The sequence below is a fragment of the Leucoraja erinacea genome, chromosome 3 (assembly GCF_028641065.1).
Source record: "Leucoraja erinacea ecotype New England chromosome 3, Leri_hhj_1, whole genome shotgun sequence".
NCBI lineage: Eukaryota > Metazoa > Chordata > Chondrichthyes > Rajiformes > Rajidae > Leucoraja > Leucoraja erinaceus.
In genome coordinates this window covers 2,266,138-2,285,293 of record NC_073379.1, presented here as the reverse complement: position 1 = coordinate 2,285,293, position 19,156 = coordinate 2,266,138, and the positions used below count along the sequence as shown (strand labels likewise).

Here is a 19,156-nt window from a genome sequence, read left to right as displayed (position 1 = left end):
GCTGGTCTTCACATCAAGAGGAGTTCAGTAAGGAGCAAAGAGGTTCTTCTGCAGTTGTACAGGGCCCTAGTGAGACCACACCTGGAGCATTGTGTGCAGTTTTGGTCTCCAAATTTGAGGAAGGACATTCTTGCTATTGAGGGAGTGCAGCATAGGTTTACAAGGTTAATTCCCGGGATGGCGGGACTGTCATATCCTGAGAGAATGGAGCAGCTGGGCTTGTACACTCTGGAGTTTAGAAGGATGAGGGTAGATCTTATTGAAACATATAAGATTTTTAAGGGATTGGACACACTGGAGGTAGGAAACAGGTCCTCAATGTTGGGGTCGCACTTTAAGAATAAGGGGTAAGCCATTTAGAATGGAGATGAAGAAAAACTTTTTCCACACAGAGAGTTGTGAATCTGTGGAATTCTCTGTCTTTGGAAGGCAATGGAGGCCAATTCTCTGGATGTTTTCAAGAGAGAGCTAGATAGGGCTCTTAAAGATAGCAGAGTCAAGGGAATATGGGGAGAAGGCAGGAACGGGATACTGATTGTGGATGATCAGCCATGATCACAGTGAATGGTAGTGCTGGCGTGAAGGGCCAAATGGCCTACTCCTGGTTGCATCGTGGCCTGGTTCGGCAACTTGAACGTCCAGATGCGAAAAAGACTACAAAAAAATTACGACAACTGCCCAGTCCATCACCGGCTTTGACCTCCGCACCATCGAAGGGATCCACCGTAGTCGCTACCTCAAAAAGGCGGACAAAATCATCACGGACCCACACCATCCCGGCCACACACTCATTTCACCATTGCCATCATAAAGAAGGTACAGGAGCCTGAAAACTGTAACGTCCAGGTTCAGGAACAGCTTCTCCCCCACAGCCATCAGGCTGTTAAACACAACAACGAATAAGCTCGGAGCTGTAAAAGACTAAATTATATTAAACTATACTTGTTATTTATTGAACTTTTTTTTTCCTCTTCCCCCATTATGTACTATGTTTACATACTCTGTTGTGCTGCAGCAAGTAAGAATTTCATTGTCCTATCTGGGCCACATGACAATAAAACACTCTTGACCTACTCCTACACCTATTGTCTATTGTCTAAGATAGTACCATGTGCCCGCATTTGGCCCTTATCCCTCTAGACCCTTCTAATCCATGTACTTGACCAGTGTCTTTAACGGGCTGCCTCAACTACCGCCCCTGGCAACTTGTCCCCTACACCCACTTTGTGAAAAAAGTTGCCTCTCAGCTTCCGAGTAAATCTTGCCACTTTCTCCATCAACCCATCACCTCTGGATTTTGATTCCCATTCCCTGGGCAAAAGATTCTATGTTCACTCAATTCCCCTCATGATTTTATACACCTCTATAAGATCACCTCTCGGCCCCCACTGCTCCAATTAATGAAGTCCTAGTCTGCGCAACCCATTCCCTATAGCTGAGGCCCTCGTGTCCTAGCAACATCCTCTTATCTACCAATTTCATGCCTTCTTCTCATAATTACTGCTCTGCGGCGGAGAGAATTGTTCTTGGATATTTGCCTTATAAATACCTGTTATGCTAAATGCAAAAGGATTTGAGCATAGGAGCAGGGAGGTTCTACTGCAGTTGCACAGGGTATTGGTGAGACCACACCTGGAGTATTGTGTACAGTTTTGGTCTCCAAATCTGAGGAAAGATATTCTTGCTTTAGAGGGAGTACAGTGAAGGTTCACCAGACTGATTCCTGGGATGTCAGGACTTTCATATGAAGAAAGACTGGATAGACTCGTCTTGTACTCGCTAGAATTTAGAAGATTGAGAGGGGATCTTATAGAAACTTACAAAATTCTTAGGGGGTTGGACAGGCTAGATGCAGGAAGATTGTTCCCGATGTTGGGGAAGTCCAGGACAAGGGGTCACAGTTTAAGGATAAAGGGGAAATCCTTTAGGACCGAGATGAGAAAAACATTTTTCACACAGAGAGTGGTGAGTCTCTGGAACTCTCTGCCACAGAAGGTAGTTGAGGACAGTTCATTGGCTATATTTAAGAGGGAGTTAGATGTGGCCCTTGTGGCTAAAGGGATCAGGGGGTATGGAGAGAAGGCAGGTACAGGATACTGAGTTGGATGATCAGCCATGATCATATTAAATGGCGATGCAGGCTCGAAGGGCCGAATGGCCTACTCCTGCACCTAATTTCTATGTTTCTATGTACAGATATAAAAATTAATACAAATTTAAATTTCATAAATAAATATTCTGAAGTTTTTTTTTAAGTTATTAAATAGTTTAGAAATACAGCACGAAATAGGCCTTTCCACCCACCGATTCCACACCGACGAGAGATCACTGCACACACTAATGCCATCCTCCAGACAGTAGGGACAATTCACAACATTTACCGATGCCAATTAACCTAGAAACCTGTACGTCTTTGGAGTTTGGGAGGAAACTGGAGATCCTGGGAAAAACCCACATGCTCACAGGGAGAACAAACAAACTCCTTATAGACTGCACCCGTAGCCAGGATTGAACCCAGGTCTCGGGCGTCGTAAGGCAGCAACTCTACATCTGCGCCACCGTGCCATCCAAAATACATGCCGGCTTGAAAACATATACTCCTGAAAGAGTTCACTTTTACTCATTTATTTTCATGCTGATAAAGTTATTCAGTAATCACTTTGCATCAAAATCAAGGCCACAGGTTATTTGTATAATCTGCTCATGTATTCAACCAATTCCACGATTAACTGCTAAATCACACTAAATTTCTATCAATTAAAAATCTGACATTTTATCCACAAGTCGCATGTAACCATGGAGACACAAGAATGTGTCAGGCAACTGAACCATCCTACTAACTACTAGAGAGCAGTCCTGAGCTAATTGGAGATGCTCGGACTATCTTTGATCGGACTTTCTCTTGCACTACACGTTATTCACATTATTCCCACAGTACACTGTAGATGGCTCGGTTGCAATCATGTATTGTCTTTCTGCTGACTGCAATAAAAACATTTAGCTGTACCTCGGCACACAATAATCTAGACTGAACTGAACAGCAAAGCTGGAATCTCGAGCAAAAAACTAAGTGTTGGAAGAAATCAGTGGCTCAGGCAGCACTTAAGGAGGGAATGGAGTGATCATGTTTCAGGTCGAGTCCCTTCTTCAGACTGATGGGGAAACTGGGGAAAAAAAAAGAAGTGGGGCTGGGCAAAGCCTGGTAAGTGATAGGTGGATACAGGTGAGGGTGGGATCGGTGATTGACAGATGGGTGGAAGAGAGTGACAAAGGCTAAGGGGGAAAAGGAGTGCCAGATACAGGAGAAGAAAAAAGTAATGCCCAAGGGAAGGAAAAGAGGGGATTAAAGGAAAATTGGGGGAGGTGAGGGAGAGAGTGGGAAGAAATATGCATGTGCTGGGGGGGGAGGGGGGGGGGGGAGGGGGGGGGGGGGGGGGGGGGGGGGGGGGGGGGGGGGGGGGGGGGGGGGGGGGGGGGGGGGGGGGGGGGGGGGGGGGGGGGGGGGGGGGGGGGGGGGGGGGAAAGAAAGAGAGAGTGTATCACTTGAAATGTTGTGAGAGTGAAAACAAACTGCAGAGGAACTCAGCAGATCAAACAGCCTCTATGGAGAGAATGGCCAGATGACATTTTGGGTCAGGACCTTTCCACACTGGGGAAGTCAATAAATTTGCTCTCAAACCTTACAAGTCCAACCTTACCAGACAAAACTTCACCCTTTCCCAGATGCTCCCAACATTGGTTTCCGGGCGTTTCCTCCAGTGGGAGAGTCCAGGACTATCGGTCATAGCCTCAGAATTAAAGGACGTTCTTTCAGGGAGGAGAGGAGGGTGGTGAATCTGGAAATCTTTGCCACTGAAGGCTGTGGAGGCCAAGTCAATGGATATTTTTAAGGCTGAGATAGATATAGATTTTTGATTAGTACAGGTGTCAGTAGTACTGGCGGAGTAGGCTTGATGGGCCGAATGGCCTAATTCTACTCCTATTCCTCATGACCGTATGTCAGATACGTTTCTGATGTCTGACCAACCAATCAGAATACACTTGAAAGTCTCGACCAACGCTGCTTCTGCAAAATCCTCCAAATCCACTGGAAGTTCAGTTTAGTTTAGTTTAGTTTATTGTCACGTGTACCGAGGTACAGTGAAACACTTTTTGTTGCATGCTATCCAGACAGCAGAAAGACAATACATGATTACAATCTACCCATTAACAGTGTACAGATACATGATAAGGGAATGACCTTTAGTGCCAGGTAAAGCCAGTAAAATCCAATCAAGGATAATCCGAGGGTCAACAAAGATTAGATAGTAGTTCAGCAATGCTCTCTGGTTGTGCTAGGATGAATCAGTTCCCCGATAACAGCTGGGAAGAAACTGTCCCTGAATCTGGAGGTGTGCATTTTCACACTTCTATACCTTTTGCCTGATGGGAGAGGGGAGAAGAGGGAGTGGCCAGGGTGCGACTCGTCCTTGATTGTGCTGCTGGCCTTGCCGAGGCAACGCGAGGTATAAATGGAATCAATAGAAGGGAGGTTGGTTTGTGTGATGGTCTGGGCTGCGTCCACAATTCACTGCAATTTCTTGCCTTCTTGGACGGAGCTGATCCCCAAACCAAGCTGTGGTGCGTCCTGATCAAATGCTTCCTATGGTGCATCTGCAGAAGTTGGTGAGAGTTGTGATGGACATGCCAAACTTCCTAAGTCTTCTAAGGAAGTAAAGGCGTTGGTGTGTCCAATTTGTCATTGCTTCAATAAGGATGGCCCACAGAAGTTGTTTGTGATATTGACTATGAGGAATTTGAAGTTTTGATAAGGATAAGTGAGCTTCTGCCAGTGTCCTTTCCCAGGTCCACATTCTAGCTTGAAGGCTCCAAGTACATTCAGTCAACTCCACAGTACCCGATGCCCAGCACCTGATACAAAGTGCTGGAGTCACTCAGTGGGTCATAGGTTCCTAACACATAGGAGCAGAATTAGGCCATTTGGCCCATCGAGTCTGCTCTGCCATCTTTCCCTCCGAACTCCATTCTCTTCCCTTATCCCCCAGGTCAGGTCCCGACCCGAAAGGTCACCCATCCTTTCTCTCCAAAGATGGTGCCTGAACTCTTCATGGGTGTCAGAGGCTACGGGGAGAAGGCAGGACAATGTGGTTAGGAAGGAGAAACAGATCTCCCATGATTGAATGGTGGAATAGACTTGATGGGCCGAATGGCCTATTTCTACTCCTATTCCTTATGTCCCGCTGAGTTACTCCAGCACTTTGTCTTTAGATATCACTCTTTCTTTAGCATTTAAAAGACACTTGGACAGGTACATGGATAGGATAGGCTTTGATGGATATGGGCCAAATGTGGGTAGATGGGACTTGTATAGATGGGGCATCTTGGTCAACATGGGCAAGTAGAACCGAAAGGCCCGTTTACTGGCTGTGTGGCATTACAACGCTAAGCACAGTAGTAGAAGCAGTGACCTTTTGAAACTTTAAACCAAGGTCAAATAAACTCGTGCATCCGATCAGTGCAAACATTTACCCATTAAAAAGTAGCGAAAACACATCATCCTTTCCATAATTCCTTAACTGAACTCCACAAATCATTACACAAGCTGGTGGCCAGGGTAGAAGAGGAACAAAACGTCAAGTATCTCAACGGATTGCTTACTGTCACGTGAATCGTGCACACTTTTGTTCAGAACGAGATAAGATCTAAAACACATCCCAAATTCCCAAACTGCAGGCGGGAATCAAATTAACCCCCCCCAAAAAAGGTGGACCCATTTGTGCTGAAATCAGCCTCCTTCAGAGTAAAGTCTAAAGCTTGCAGAGCAAATGTTATCGAAATGACTTCGCTTTAACGACCTAAGCAAATAACACTTTAGATGAGTGGGCAGCTGAAAAGGTCTGTCTTTTTCTCGTTTAACCCTATCCAGGCACGTCTGCACCCTATTGTGCGAGAACCTCTCACCAGGCGCCGAGCCAGCACTGAATGCAATGGCCTGCCTGATATTATCACTGCAAGCGTGGGAAAGAAGAGCCCGATCGCTTATTACCAGACGGGTTTGTGACAAGGAAACCATTAATAACAGCTTTTCTCAATTTGGTTCTCCCCCGCCCCCCCAAAAAACTCTGCAATTTATTAGTAAAGCAACTTTATGTGGCCCTGAAGTCGCCCAAGTCTGTGCACATGTGAAGCAGCAGACATACAGCGTCGAGGGGACTAAGCTACAATTAGCAACACGCTGCCAGCGTGCAATTTTGTCAAAAGACAAGGTTGGCCTCAGAGCCGCACCCGCCCGCGATGCTTGTCCACCCACACCGGAGAGACTCACTAGTACTCGCCTCACACCCACAGCCCCCACACACACACACACACAGCGACACACACACACACACACACACACACACAGCGACAGAAACACACACACACACACACACACACAGACTGAGACACACACACAGCGACAGAACACACACACACACACAAACAGCGACACACACACAGCGACACACACACAGCGACTGAGACCCATACAGCCACAAATACAGCGACAGACACACACAGAGCGAGACAGAGACCGACACAAACAGCGAAAGACACACACAGAGCGACAGATACACACACACACACACAGTGACACTGACACACACACACAGCGACAAAGACAGACACGCACACACCGACACATAAAGAGCGACAGACACACATACATGCAGACGCACAGATATACACTTACAGACACACACATACATGCAGACGCACAGATATACACTTACACGCATATACACTTACAGACACACACCAAATGGGTGACTGCACTCTCAACGCCCACAGCTGTTACAAGTTGGAAAAAGCCACAGAAAAAAAAAAACTTAAAATGCCAATATGGTGGGATTAAGCAGAAAAGAAAGAGCACCTTTTCAAAGTTAGACAGAGAGAGAGGGGGGGGGGGGGGGGGGGTAGGGGTGAGGGCAGAAAATGTTGAAAGAGAAAAATAATTTCTGAGGTAAACCGGAAATCTGAAGACACGTAGACTTGTGCAGCAGCTCACTGTTAAAAGTCACCAGAGGGGAATAAATATAACGCGGGCTGGGAACACACCGTCAACTGAATGGGGTTTTCGCAACACGGGGGTTGGGAGAATCCTTGCTACTCAATTTCGGCAACAAAACTTAATGCAACATTTGTAGCACGGGGGACTGCAGATGTTGGGTTAAACTTGTGAGAAGTCGCGTGTGGTGGGGCATAAGGCAAGTGTAGAGCTGAATGGCAGCGAGGGTGTAGCATCTCCCCGGAGCCCCGCCACCCGTGTTACTCACATCCATAGCGGGGTCTGTGCAGAGCCGCGTTCTCCTCGTACATGTTGGTCGCTCCGTGTTGCACACCCGCGTGTGTGTGTGCCGCTACAATGCCTGCGTCTGTTCACTGCCGAGCTCTGCCTTCCCCTGCCGGCGCTGTTGCTTCCTCCCCTCGCCTCCTCCCCGTTATACGGCGGCGGCGAGCGCCTCTCTCCGGCCACCCTACACCCAGATCCCCAGGTCTAGGTCTAGGTCCCGCCACCTATAGCCCCGCACACGCTCTACACCAGTGCTTCTATAAACTGGTTCACCCAAGGCTGAATTAATTTATTTTGGGGCGAATGAAACTAGAGGGGTTGAATGAAAGATGAATGACTTAATTTGTTCAGATATTTATATATATATATTTCCATACTTATAAAAGGCATTGCCATCAAAGTGGTTAGTAAGCTCTTATTGGTTTTAATGGCAGTGGAGCTGGAAATTAGTTTTTTTTTCCTCTCTACCTATGATTAAAAAGTTGAATTAAAAAAAAAAATGTGCTCTTGTGACAAAATAAATTATATATAAAATTTTACACAAGGGAGAATAAGACGAAAATTACCAAAAAAACGTAAGAAAATTTAGTCGGTGATTTATTGATGTGTGTGTATACATTTATACAATGGTATATGGACACACTGATATGTTCTGTAGTCAATGCCTACTATATTCTATTGTGCTGAAGCAAAGCAAGAATTTCATTGTCCTATCTGGGACACATGACAATAAACTCTCTTGACTTGACTTGAAATTTTGTGATAAAGACTCAAGGGTGAATGACACTGATATAGTTTAAGAAGCACTGGTCTACAGCACTGCACAACACAACTATGATCTTTGCTGTCAACTGGTGTCCTCCATAACCCCGTGGCAGGTTTGAGATTCTCCTGAAGGGCCTGTCCCACTTTCACGACTTAATTCAAAACCTCTGCTGAGTTTAAAGGACCTAAAAAAACCAAGATGGTAGTAATCTATGAACTCCTGTGAGTATGTCTACGAATTCCCACGACTATTTTGATGCCCTCCTAACCAATAAAAAGTTGCAATTTCTTTCATCCCGAACATTTTTTTACTCGTGGACATTTTTTTACTCGTGGCTGGAAAAAACGCCCCGACTTACCTGATGCACGAGTACCTGCGGCTGGCGTAACGAGCCGCTACGATATATCTACGGCCTCCTACGGACTCGTTACGAACATGCTGCGAGTTTGAATCAAGGGGAAAACTCGGGAGAATTCGTGAATAACTCGCATAAGTGGGACAGGCCCTTAAGATATGCCCACCGACGTGTTGACCTCTTTGTGGGGGTGGGGGAAAGATAGGGGGAGATCGGTTCAGTTCAGTTTATTGGCACGTGTACCGAGGTACAGTGAAAAGCCTTTGGAGGCAAGAGGAGGAGATGATGTGGGGATGGAGATAGGGAGGGGAGATTGGGTTGGGGGGGAATGGAAGGGGAGCTGGGGGGAAAATGAGGAGCAGATGAAAGGGGGAGGGGTTGGGGAGGTTGGGGCAGTGATGCTGGGGTGATGGGGAGATTGAGCAGGGGGAGATTGAGAGGGGCAGGGGGAGGGGGGGGGAGATCGTGTTGGGGAGGTGGGAGAAGGATGGGCAGATGGGAGGGGATGGGCGATGGGGTGAGATGGAGGTGGGAAATGATAGGGAAGGAGGAGGGAGTTTGGGAGGGGGAGGGGGAGGGCCGGAAGGAGGGGGAGATTGGATTGCGGAGGTAGGGGAGAAGAGAGCTGGGGGGGGGGGGGGGGGGGGGGGGGGGAGAGGGGGAGGTGGGATGGGTGATAATGGGGAGGAGGAGGATGATTGGGAGGATAAGGAGGGTTGGAGGGAGGGGAGAGAATGATGGGGGGTAGTAGGGAGAAGAGGGCGAGGAGCTGTGGGAAGGCGAGAAGGACAGGAGGGAAGGAGTGACAGGGGGAGACGGAGGGGAAGAGATGATAGGGAAGGCTGGTAGGGGATTGGGAGGGGAAGGCAGGGGAAGGAGGTGGGAGATTGGGATGGAGGGAGGAGTTTTGGGTTGGGGAGGTAGGTGGTGAAGGGGAGGTGCAGATGAGTGTGGTGATGGGAGGGAGGGTGTGATGGGGGCGAGAAGAAGCGGAGGGAGGAAATGGAGAAGTAATGGGGGTGGGTGGGCGGCTGGGAGAGATGGGGAGGGGGCTGGAAGAGATTGGAGTGGTGAGGCAGAGAGAGTGTGGAGTAATGGGTTTTTTATTTTAGAGAACGGATGAATGTTGATGGGGAGAGAAGTGAATGATAGAGTGGTAGAGGCAGGGACAAGGAGTGATCACTTGTGAATAGAAGGGGGTGATAGGGGTGGTGGGAGGGGAGAGAAGGTAAATGATAGAGGGGTAGGGGGCAGGGAGAGAAGTAATGGACTGTGTGAAGGGGGTGATGTGGTGGAGGTGTGAGCGGTGGGGACTGGGGAGAGGGAGTAATGGGTCAGAGAAGGAAGATTGTGATGAGGTTGGAGATAAAGAGATAAAGGAGTAACGGCAGAAGGGCAGGGATTGTGGGAATGTGGGAGAGATAAGGGAGAGTAGTTGGGGTGTCTCTCCTGAATGGCCTATCCATTCACTTAAGCTTCCACCTCCAAGTGCCACCTCCCATTCCATAAAATATTTACAATATCCTTGCCTTTCCTGGAAACATAGAAACAGAGAAACATTGAAAAATAGGTGCAGGAGTAGGCCATTCGGCCCTTCAAGCCAGCAACGCCATTCAATATGATCATGGCTGATCATCTAAAATCAGTACCCCCCGTTCCTGCCTTTTCTCCATATCCCTTGATTCCTTTAGCCCTAAGAGCTAAATCTCTCTTGAAAACATCCTGTGAATTGGTCTCCACTGCCTTCTGTGGCAGAGAATTCCACAGATTCACAACTCTCTTTGGGTGAATTTTTTATTTTCCTCATCTCATGGTCAGAATTCCACAGATTCGCCACTTGTTTTGGGTGAATTTATATTTCCTCATCGCATGGTCAGTAGCTTTCTCTCAGTGTCAGTGAATAGCCACTTAGCTACCCCTTCTTCTCTCCAGCATTCAGCCACCATATTCCACTCTTAAGGGCAAGAACTCAAACCTCCAAGCAAGATTATCATCCTTTCCCATGGCTAATCCATTTAAAGTTGCAATCGGTCGTTTTTGCCATTCAGGATTGAGGTAACGTAAATGTTCGCATCAGGCTTAAGGGCCTGTCCCACGAGCATGCGACTGCATGCAGCAAGCGCGATCAAACCAGAAGCGGGGGCCGCGCAGAGATCGAGTGATCCCGTACGAGTTGACGTGAAGTTTGAGCGAAGTCCGCGGGATGTTCGCGCTAGGCGTACGCCATCAAGACGCTGCGTACGGTGTTGAGACGCTGCGCACGCCCGGCGAGGCGGTGCGTACGGCCTCAATGCGGCTGTGGCCCGGCAGGCCGTTGCCGCGCGGAATTTTTGGACAGTGTCAGTTTTTTGGAGCCTCGCGCGATGTCGGGACCAGCCCCGCACAACTCCATACGGCTCCAGCGATTGAAATGGGACCGGCCCCGTGAGGCCGTACGGCTCAAGCGACCATGTTAGGTCGCGCTTGCCGCATGCAATCGCATGCCCGTGGGACAGGCCCTTTAGTCATAGAGCCATAGAGTGATACGTTGTGGAAACAGACCCTTCGGCCCAACCTGCCCATACCGACCAACATGTCCCACCAGCCTGTGTTTGGTCCATATCCCTCCAAACCTGTCCTTTCATCCTTGATTTTCTTTTGGCGGGGGGGGTTTAAACAAACAATAAAAGAAACAAGCCGACAAACACATTTTCTTGTCATGAATTAAAAGCCATGGTGCCAATAAATCTCAAACAGGCACAAATTGCATTATTCATTCGCTTTACATTAGGAATGCCACATGTAGCTTTCAAAATGTGCATATTGTTCTCCTTGTCTTCAGGATGTGATATTCAATGACCTGACAGAGGTGAGAAAGGGGGAAAAGGTGGAAATGAGGTGAAAAGCAACAGGATTCATTGACACCAAGATGAAAATGAAGCATCAAAAGAACACAAAGTGCTGGAGCAACTCAGCGAGCCAAGCAACAATACACTGAAGCAGGGTTTTAACCCGAAACCTTGCCTATTTCCTTCACTCCACAGATGCTGCCTCACCCGCTGAGTTTCTCCAGCATTTTTGTCTACCTTCGATTTTCCAGCATCTGCAGTTCCTTCTTAAACAAAACACTTTTTGTGTTTCTTTCATTCATATGTTCTATGTACCTTCTTATATCTCTTGTTTCCCTTTCCCCTGACTCTCGGTCTAAAGAAAGGTCTCAACTGGAAATGTCACCTATTCCTTTTCTCCAGAGATGCTGCCTGACCCACTGAGTTACTCCAGCTTTTTGGCTTGATCTGTGGATAGGTGGATGTTTCAGGTTGAGACCCTTCTTCATTCTATATCGGTGACGCTTGAAGTCGAGATCCTTCTTCAAACTCGAAAATTATGCCTGAAGGTTTTAGATAAAACCACAAACTAATTTGTAATTTGACCAAAGCTTGATACATTCCTTGAGTGAAAATACCTAATTCTGCTGAATACAAAAGAAAAATTTTCATAAAGCTATCTCGAATCACAAAAATCCAATCACCTGTGATAATATTGTTTATGTTACAGCCCTGCTTAACTTCTATGATCAATTAGAACCACCCAGAATGTTCTACACAAGCTTGATATGTGTAGGAAGAAACTGCAGATGCTGGTTTACACCAAAGATAGACGCAAAATGCTGGAGTAACTCAGTGGGCCAGGCAGCATCTCTGGAGAGAAGGAATGTGTGATGTTTTGGGTCGTGACTATTTTGGGTGCCGTTTTGGGTCGAAGAGTCTCGACTCAAAACGTCACCTATTCCTTCTCTCCAGAGATGCTGCCTGTCCCACTGAGTTACTCCAGCATTTTGTGTCTATCTTTGTTGTATATAATTAAGAATCAGACTCATTGTCCATACTCAGATGTTCAGATTGCTGTTCATTCAGAATATGCTACTTTGTCAGTAACAAAACTGACACAAAAATTCAAAAAGGTGTACAGTTTTTACTCCTAATTCAAACTTTAAAAACCTATTCTAAAGAGTTTTTTTATTGCACCTCACTAAAATTGCTCAGTGATATCATTGCTTCATATTTACATAGTCTATACTCCTTTCAATGGGAAATTAAGATTACAACATCAAGCTTGACAGTTAAAATAAAAATGTGATTAATAGTGGAGGTGTTACTTAGGCGTTCAAAAGAGCTTTGGTTTGCAAAAGATGATTCATAAAATATAAATAAGAGTGGTTCCACAATGTAATATTTGGGATTATATGGAAGGATATAAAGAACTTAACCCTTTCCCTTTGAGAATAGGGAAGATTCAAACAAGAGGACATGACTTCAGAATTAAGGGACAGAAGTTTAGGGGTAATATGAGGGGGAACTTCTTTACTCAGAGAGTGGTAGCGGTGTGGAATGAGCTTCCAGTGGAAGTGGTGGAGGCAGGTTCATTGGTATCATTTAAAAATAAATTGGATAGGCATATGGATGAGAAGGGAATGGAGGGTTATGGTATGAGTGCAGGCAGGTGGGACTAAGGGGAAAAATAATTTTGTTCGGCACGGACTTGTAGGGCTGAGATGGCCTGTTTCCGTGCTGTAATTGTTATATGGTTATATGGTTAACTTGCTTTCAAAGGAACAAGGAGGGTGCATATAATCCAGACTGGTAAAATGAGTGGGGATACAAGGAACTGCAGATGCTAGAATCTTGAACAAAACACAAAATGCTGGAGTAATTCAGCGGGTTAGGCAGTATCCATGGAAGGAACGGTGAGGTGAACCTGCAACTTACAAAACAACAGCAACTATACAATATAGCTGTTAGGGCTAACAGAATCAAGGGATATGGAGAGAAAGCAGGAACGAGGTACTGATTTAGTATAATCAGTCATGATCATATTGAATGGCAGTGCTGACTCGAAGGGCCGAATGGCCTACTCATACATCTATTTTGCTATGTTTCTATGTTTCTAACTGCGATTCATTGTATAAGTAACCGTTTCAAAGAGATCTGTCAGCATGGCACTCAGAACTCAGTTCTGCTGCAATCTCTCCTATTCCAACATAGTTCATCTCATAAAGAACTCTTCCATTCTTCCATCCAGCAAGTGTCAGGTCCTTCTTCAGTCTGAAGAAGGGACCCAACCTGAAACATCACCCATGCTTTTTCTCCAGAGATGCTGCCTGACCCATTCTTCTTCTTCTTCTTGCGTATGGTGTGCACAGCCTAAAGTTGAGGGACAACTTGTTTTATTTGACCTTATTTGATTGTGCACCCCAGGTTGGTTGCATTCGTCGAAACAGGACGGACCATGTGAAGATTGCAATCTCCCACCCCCTGACCCATTGATTTCCTCCAACACTTTGTGCCTATCAGCAAGTGTCAAATCCCTGTCTGAGCCCATTTATATAATTTCGTAAATATCAGAGGTCTTTTGGCATTGGAGTCCACAGGGGAGTCTAATGCAAAATAGTAATCAGTTTGTTTCAGCACCTCGTCAGGATTTCTTCTCCCTGCTCCAGCCAGGACAATCACTGGTCTCAACTTCCTCAACGTATCAGTTGCATTTCTCTTGAAGCCAAAGGGTCCTGGGGATTTTGCTCCTGTTTATTTTGATTGTTGTTAATGTGAGCCCATTGTAAGGAAGGTAGAAGAATGGCCCGGGATTGTCGTTGATATGGAACCACAGATGGTATAACCATTGATCGACTAATTGAAAGATGAATTGAAAGATGCAGCATGGAAACAGGCCTTGCGACCCACCAATTCCACGCCAACCATCGATCAGCTGTGCACGCGAGTTCTATGTCATCACACTTTCTTGTCCACTAGCTAGTCACAGGGCAATTTACAGAAAACAATTAACCTGCAAACCCGCACGGCCTTTGGGACGTGGGAGGGAACCAGAGCACCCAAGGGTAATCACATGGTCAGTGGAAGAACGTGCAAGTTCCACACAGACAGCACCCGAGGTCAGAATCGAACCCGGGTCTCTGGCGCTGCGAGGCAGCTGCTCCAACAGCTGTGGCATCGTGCCGCCAAGATAAAATAATCATGTGCCCTCAAAAGATAGAACATAGGCGGCGTCCAAATCTATTTCTATTCTGTGCTAATCTCCCTGTGTTTACCATACGCACACACACATCCACAATCCAAAACATTGGTCAGAGGTTCCATTGGTGAGAAGAGATCTTCCCTAGTCATAACACGGCTCCCAAACCGACAAATATGGTCATTAAACCCGATGGTGTATGGAACAAGCTGCCAGAGGAAGTGGTTGAGGCAGGGAATATTGCAACAGGTTTGGAGGGATAAGGCCCAAACTCAGGCAGATGGAACTAGTGTAGCTGGGACATGTTGGCCGGTGTGGACAAGTTGGGACAAGGGCCTGTTTCCATGCTGTATGACTCTATGACCTTTTTAACAAAGGCACAAGGAACTGCAGACGCTGGTTTACAAAAAAAGGGCACAAATTGCTGGAGGAACTCTGCGGGTCAGGCAGCATATCAGGTGACATTTCAAGTTGGGAATCTTCTCCAATTTGCCCCACTGAGTTACTGCAGCATTTTGTGTCTTTGTTTGTAAATGGTGTCGCTAGGGTTCAATTTAACTGTCCTCCAATTAGCCAGGCCGTTTCTGCGCATATATTACAAACAAATTGACCCAAGACACAACCCATTTACATTTTACATAAACATCCATCACATCGCCATGGTCCCGTATTTGCCCTGCACTCTCCCCCCCCCCCCATGTCACGTAGTCAAAGCCCCCGGCCCATGGATTGTGCAGCCATTAAAGCAGCGCCTCGCCCGTCGCACACGGGTCTTGGTGTTAATGCCCCCGGCGTGCGCTCGCAAAGCTTCCTGCAGCATTTTCGTCTTTGTTTATAAATGGTGACACCACCACCAAACTGCAACGTTAGCGCGCGCAAGTCAGGCGACTGGTTTGCCAATGGGACCGCTCAGCTGGCCCGTATTTGCCCTACCTCACCCGTGCAGTCCAGCAGCCCATGGGCAGCAACGCATCATTCACCCCGCCACGGCCGAGTCGGTCAACGAATTGCCGTTGGGAACTTGTCCCTTCTTTTGACCTGTTGCCCCTTATTTGGGAGTGAGAAAGTTGGCAACCCTAGGTGCCACTTTCCAAGAAGGTGATAAGAGTTTCATGGTAAGAGTGCAACCCCTTCTCAATTCATATTTCCTGTCATTTATATGATTATTTTGTAACTGTTTATTCACTTCACTCACTCGCAGTTCATTAAAATGAGGCTAACGAGGTTGTAGATTTCCTGTGTGGAAATGTTACTTACTTAAGTATTTATATTCAAGTGTTTCTATTCACCTTTAACTACTAAATCCTTCAAGCACACTGACATTTGGTGCTTCTTAAATCTATCTGAGATAACCTACCATGTGAGACAATTCATTAAAAGAATCAACATCAACAAGAAACATGGGAAAGCAAGAGCAGACTATTTAGCCCCTTGAACCTGTTGTTAGTCAGTCTATTTATGGTTCATCATTTGTCTCAGCACCACTTTCTTGTACTAACACCTTCTCTCTTAATGTTGTCTCAAATATAATGCCTGCGGGGCTTTAATGACTGTGTTTCCACAGTGCACTTCGATAGAGAATTCAAAGGATTCACTACTCCTGGTGTAAACAATTCTTCTCACCTTCTTGCTAAATGATCAACCTGTTATTTTGAGGTTGCAATCCTGGTGTCGTTTAGTTTAGTTTAGAGATACAGAGCCGGAACAGGCCAACGAATCTGCACCAACCAGCGATCTACACACTGGGGACAATTTACATTTATACCAAGCCAATCAGCCTCAAAAAGGCTGGCAGTATCATCAAAGACCCACACCATCCTGACCACACACTCGTCTCCCTGCTACCTTCAGGTAGAAGGTACAGGATCCTGAAGACTGCAACGTCCGGGTTCAGGAATAGCTACTTCCCCACAGCCATCAGGCTATTAAACCTGGCTCGGCCAAAACGCTGATCATTAATAACCCATTATCTGTTATTTGCACTTTATCAGTTTATTTATTCATGTGTGTTCATATTTATATAATGGTATATGGACACACTGATCCCACACATGCCTACTATGTTCTGTTGTGCTGAAGCAAAGCAAGAATTTCATTGTCCCATCAGGGGCACATGACAATAAACTCACTTGAACTTGAACTTGAACTTGAACTATCTTTGGAGGGTGGGAGGAAACCGGAGATGCAGGAGAGAACTCACGCAGGTCACGGGGGGAAGGTACGACATCCATACAGACAGCACACGTAGTCACAATCGAACCTATATCTCTGGCGCTGTAAGACAGCGACTTTACCTCTGCGCCACCGTTCTGCCCCTGGTTCTCAATACCCTATCTCGACCACATCTATCCCAAGAAACTTCATGAGCATATTTGCACATTCTAGTGCAGTTATCTCTCATTATTCTAAATGCAATTCAATGTAGGTATGTCGGCTGGATATATATAAATTTATGTAAATTGTGTAAGAGAAAAAAAGTGGAGAATAGTGGAGAGCAGATATTTTGCAAACCATAGAAAAGTGTGCAAATCTTTCTCTGGGAAGATATGAGGGTTGGTGCTCTGATGCAGATTAATGACTTGCATTTGGGTATATAAGGTTTCATTTTTTAATTTGCAGTTAACACGAAACTGGAAAAGATAGTGTGCAATGACAAGAACTAGACAGGTCTCATGAGGATATACAACACGGCTAGGTTGATGTACTGCAAATTACATTTGATGCATGGAACTAATAGATTTCAGTAGGACGAGGAGAGACAATATAAACAAAATAATATTAATTTAAAATTGTGCATTCACCGAGAGACCTGAGGGGTATGTCCACAAATCTGTGAAGGTGGCAGCACAAGATTAGGATGCTGTTAATAAAGCAAATGCATTCTTGGCTTTATTTGTAATAAATATTAAAGGAAGCAATAAATCACAGTTTGGTTTAGTTCGGGCTAAAACACAGTAGGGAAGATGACTAAGCTCTAGATGTAATGCATCGAGATGTAAACTTCAATAAGAGAGAGATTACCAACACCCCCATACCTACCTACCAATGTCCTGGAACTACGCACTTAATGGGACCAGCCTCCTGAGACAGTGACTGAGACATATTCTACAGCAAGTGATACATCTCCCAACTCTCCAAAACCTTTCGACAATCGGAAAGGCACAAGTCAGGCCAATGATCTACTCTCCAATGGCCTGGATAACTGCTACTGCAATGGAACTCATGCATTGCCATTGCATCCAGGATAAAATAGCATGCTTGACTAACCCCATCCACTGATCTAAATAATGCACCATGGCTGTTACATACCACCTACAAATGCATTGCAGCACCCTCTCAATGTTCCTTTGGCAGGACTATCACCATTGCCCAGCAGGTATATTTATACGGAACCTTTTTTTGTTTATTACATGTTTTACAGAGTACTAGGTTTACATGTTGTGCTGTGCTGCAAGTAAAAATCAGAAATACAAGTTTTACAAGTAAATAAATGAGTGGGATGTTGCACTTTTATTTCGGGCTATTAAAAGCTATCATGGACATGATGAGCTGAGTGGCTATGGGAAACATCTGAGGTGATATTTACGGATGACATGATGAAAATCTTTGATAGAAAGATAGATGGATTGGTTGGTAAGTTCACAAAGTACACAAAAATAGTGGAGTTATGGAAGGTTGTCAAAAGGTACAGCAGGATATAGATCAGTCACAGATATGGGCAGAGGAAATGGCAGATGGAGTTTAATGCAAGCTAATGTGAGGTTTTCCTCTTTGGGAGGTCAAATACAAGGGGAATGAAGACACTTAATGGCAAGACTTTGATGTGCAGAGAGGGAAGGTGGGGTACATGCCCATAGCTTCATGAGATTGGCGGCATTAGAGATAGAGTGGTAAAGGAATATTCCGATGATCAGTCAGAATATTGAATATAAAGTCAGGACGTCATGATGCACCTTTATAAAATTTTGGTTAGGCCTCATTTGGAGTAATGTGTGCAGTTCTGTGCCAGGTATTAGGACGTTATGATTGGACAAACCTTTATGAGGAGTAATTTTATGGAGAGGCCAGGACATTTGGAGTAATAGGTTGTGCAGTTCTGAGCTGCAACGTTTCGGGCCGAAACCCTCTTAGAAAGTCGGGACAAGAAAGGGAAAAGGAATAGGCTTGTAGATATAGGGGAGCTGAGGAAGGAGAGATTGGACTAACAAACTTGGATGTTCTGCCCGGGGGAGCAAATTGGAGGTTGATGGAGTAGACCCAGGACAGAAGTTATGAGAGGCAGTTGAGACAGCCAGGACATTTGTTTGCGGACCCAGAGTGGAAATATCAACCCCAATAGCAGTGTTGAGAGGCTTTTCCGATATAGACATTAGATAGGTAAACCTCTGTACCTACGACTGCTTGGGTCCAACGGAAAAGCTCGTGTTGCATCCTTAGGAAAGTGCCCGGGGAGGGGTGTGACCGAGGGATAATAGAATTGACTAGTTATGGAGGGAGCGGTCTTTAAATATGGGGGGAGATGGGAATGGCGAGTAGTGGGGCAGAGGTGGCGAAATGACGGAGGATTATTTTTTGTATCAACGGCTGGTGGGGTGCAGGCGGAGGAGACTAGGGGGACTCGGCCCTTGACATGCATGTGTTCGGGGTATACAGACCCTTGCGAGCCTCATTTATGGTGGAGGAGGGGGGTTCCCGA

General features: G+C 45.9%; 1 protein-coding gene across 1 annotated transcript in view; it reads right to left on the bottom strand.

Annotated features, from left to right (window-relative positions):
* iqgap2 (IQ motif containing GTPase activating protein 2) overlaps positions 1-7,493 on the bottom strand; it is a 320,956-nt gene extending 313,463 nt beyond the window's left edge. The window contains exon 1 of the mRNA XM_055631389.1: positions 7,314-7,493. Coding sequence (XP_055487364.1) covers positions 7,314-7,356 — 43 coding nt within the window. The 5' untranslated portion in view covers positions 7,357-7,493. The remainder of the gene's footprint in view (positions 1-7,313) is intronic.
* Positions 7,494-19,156: the final 11,663 nt, after the last annotated feature.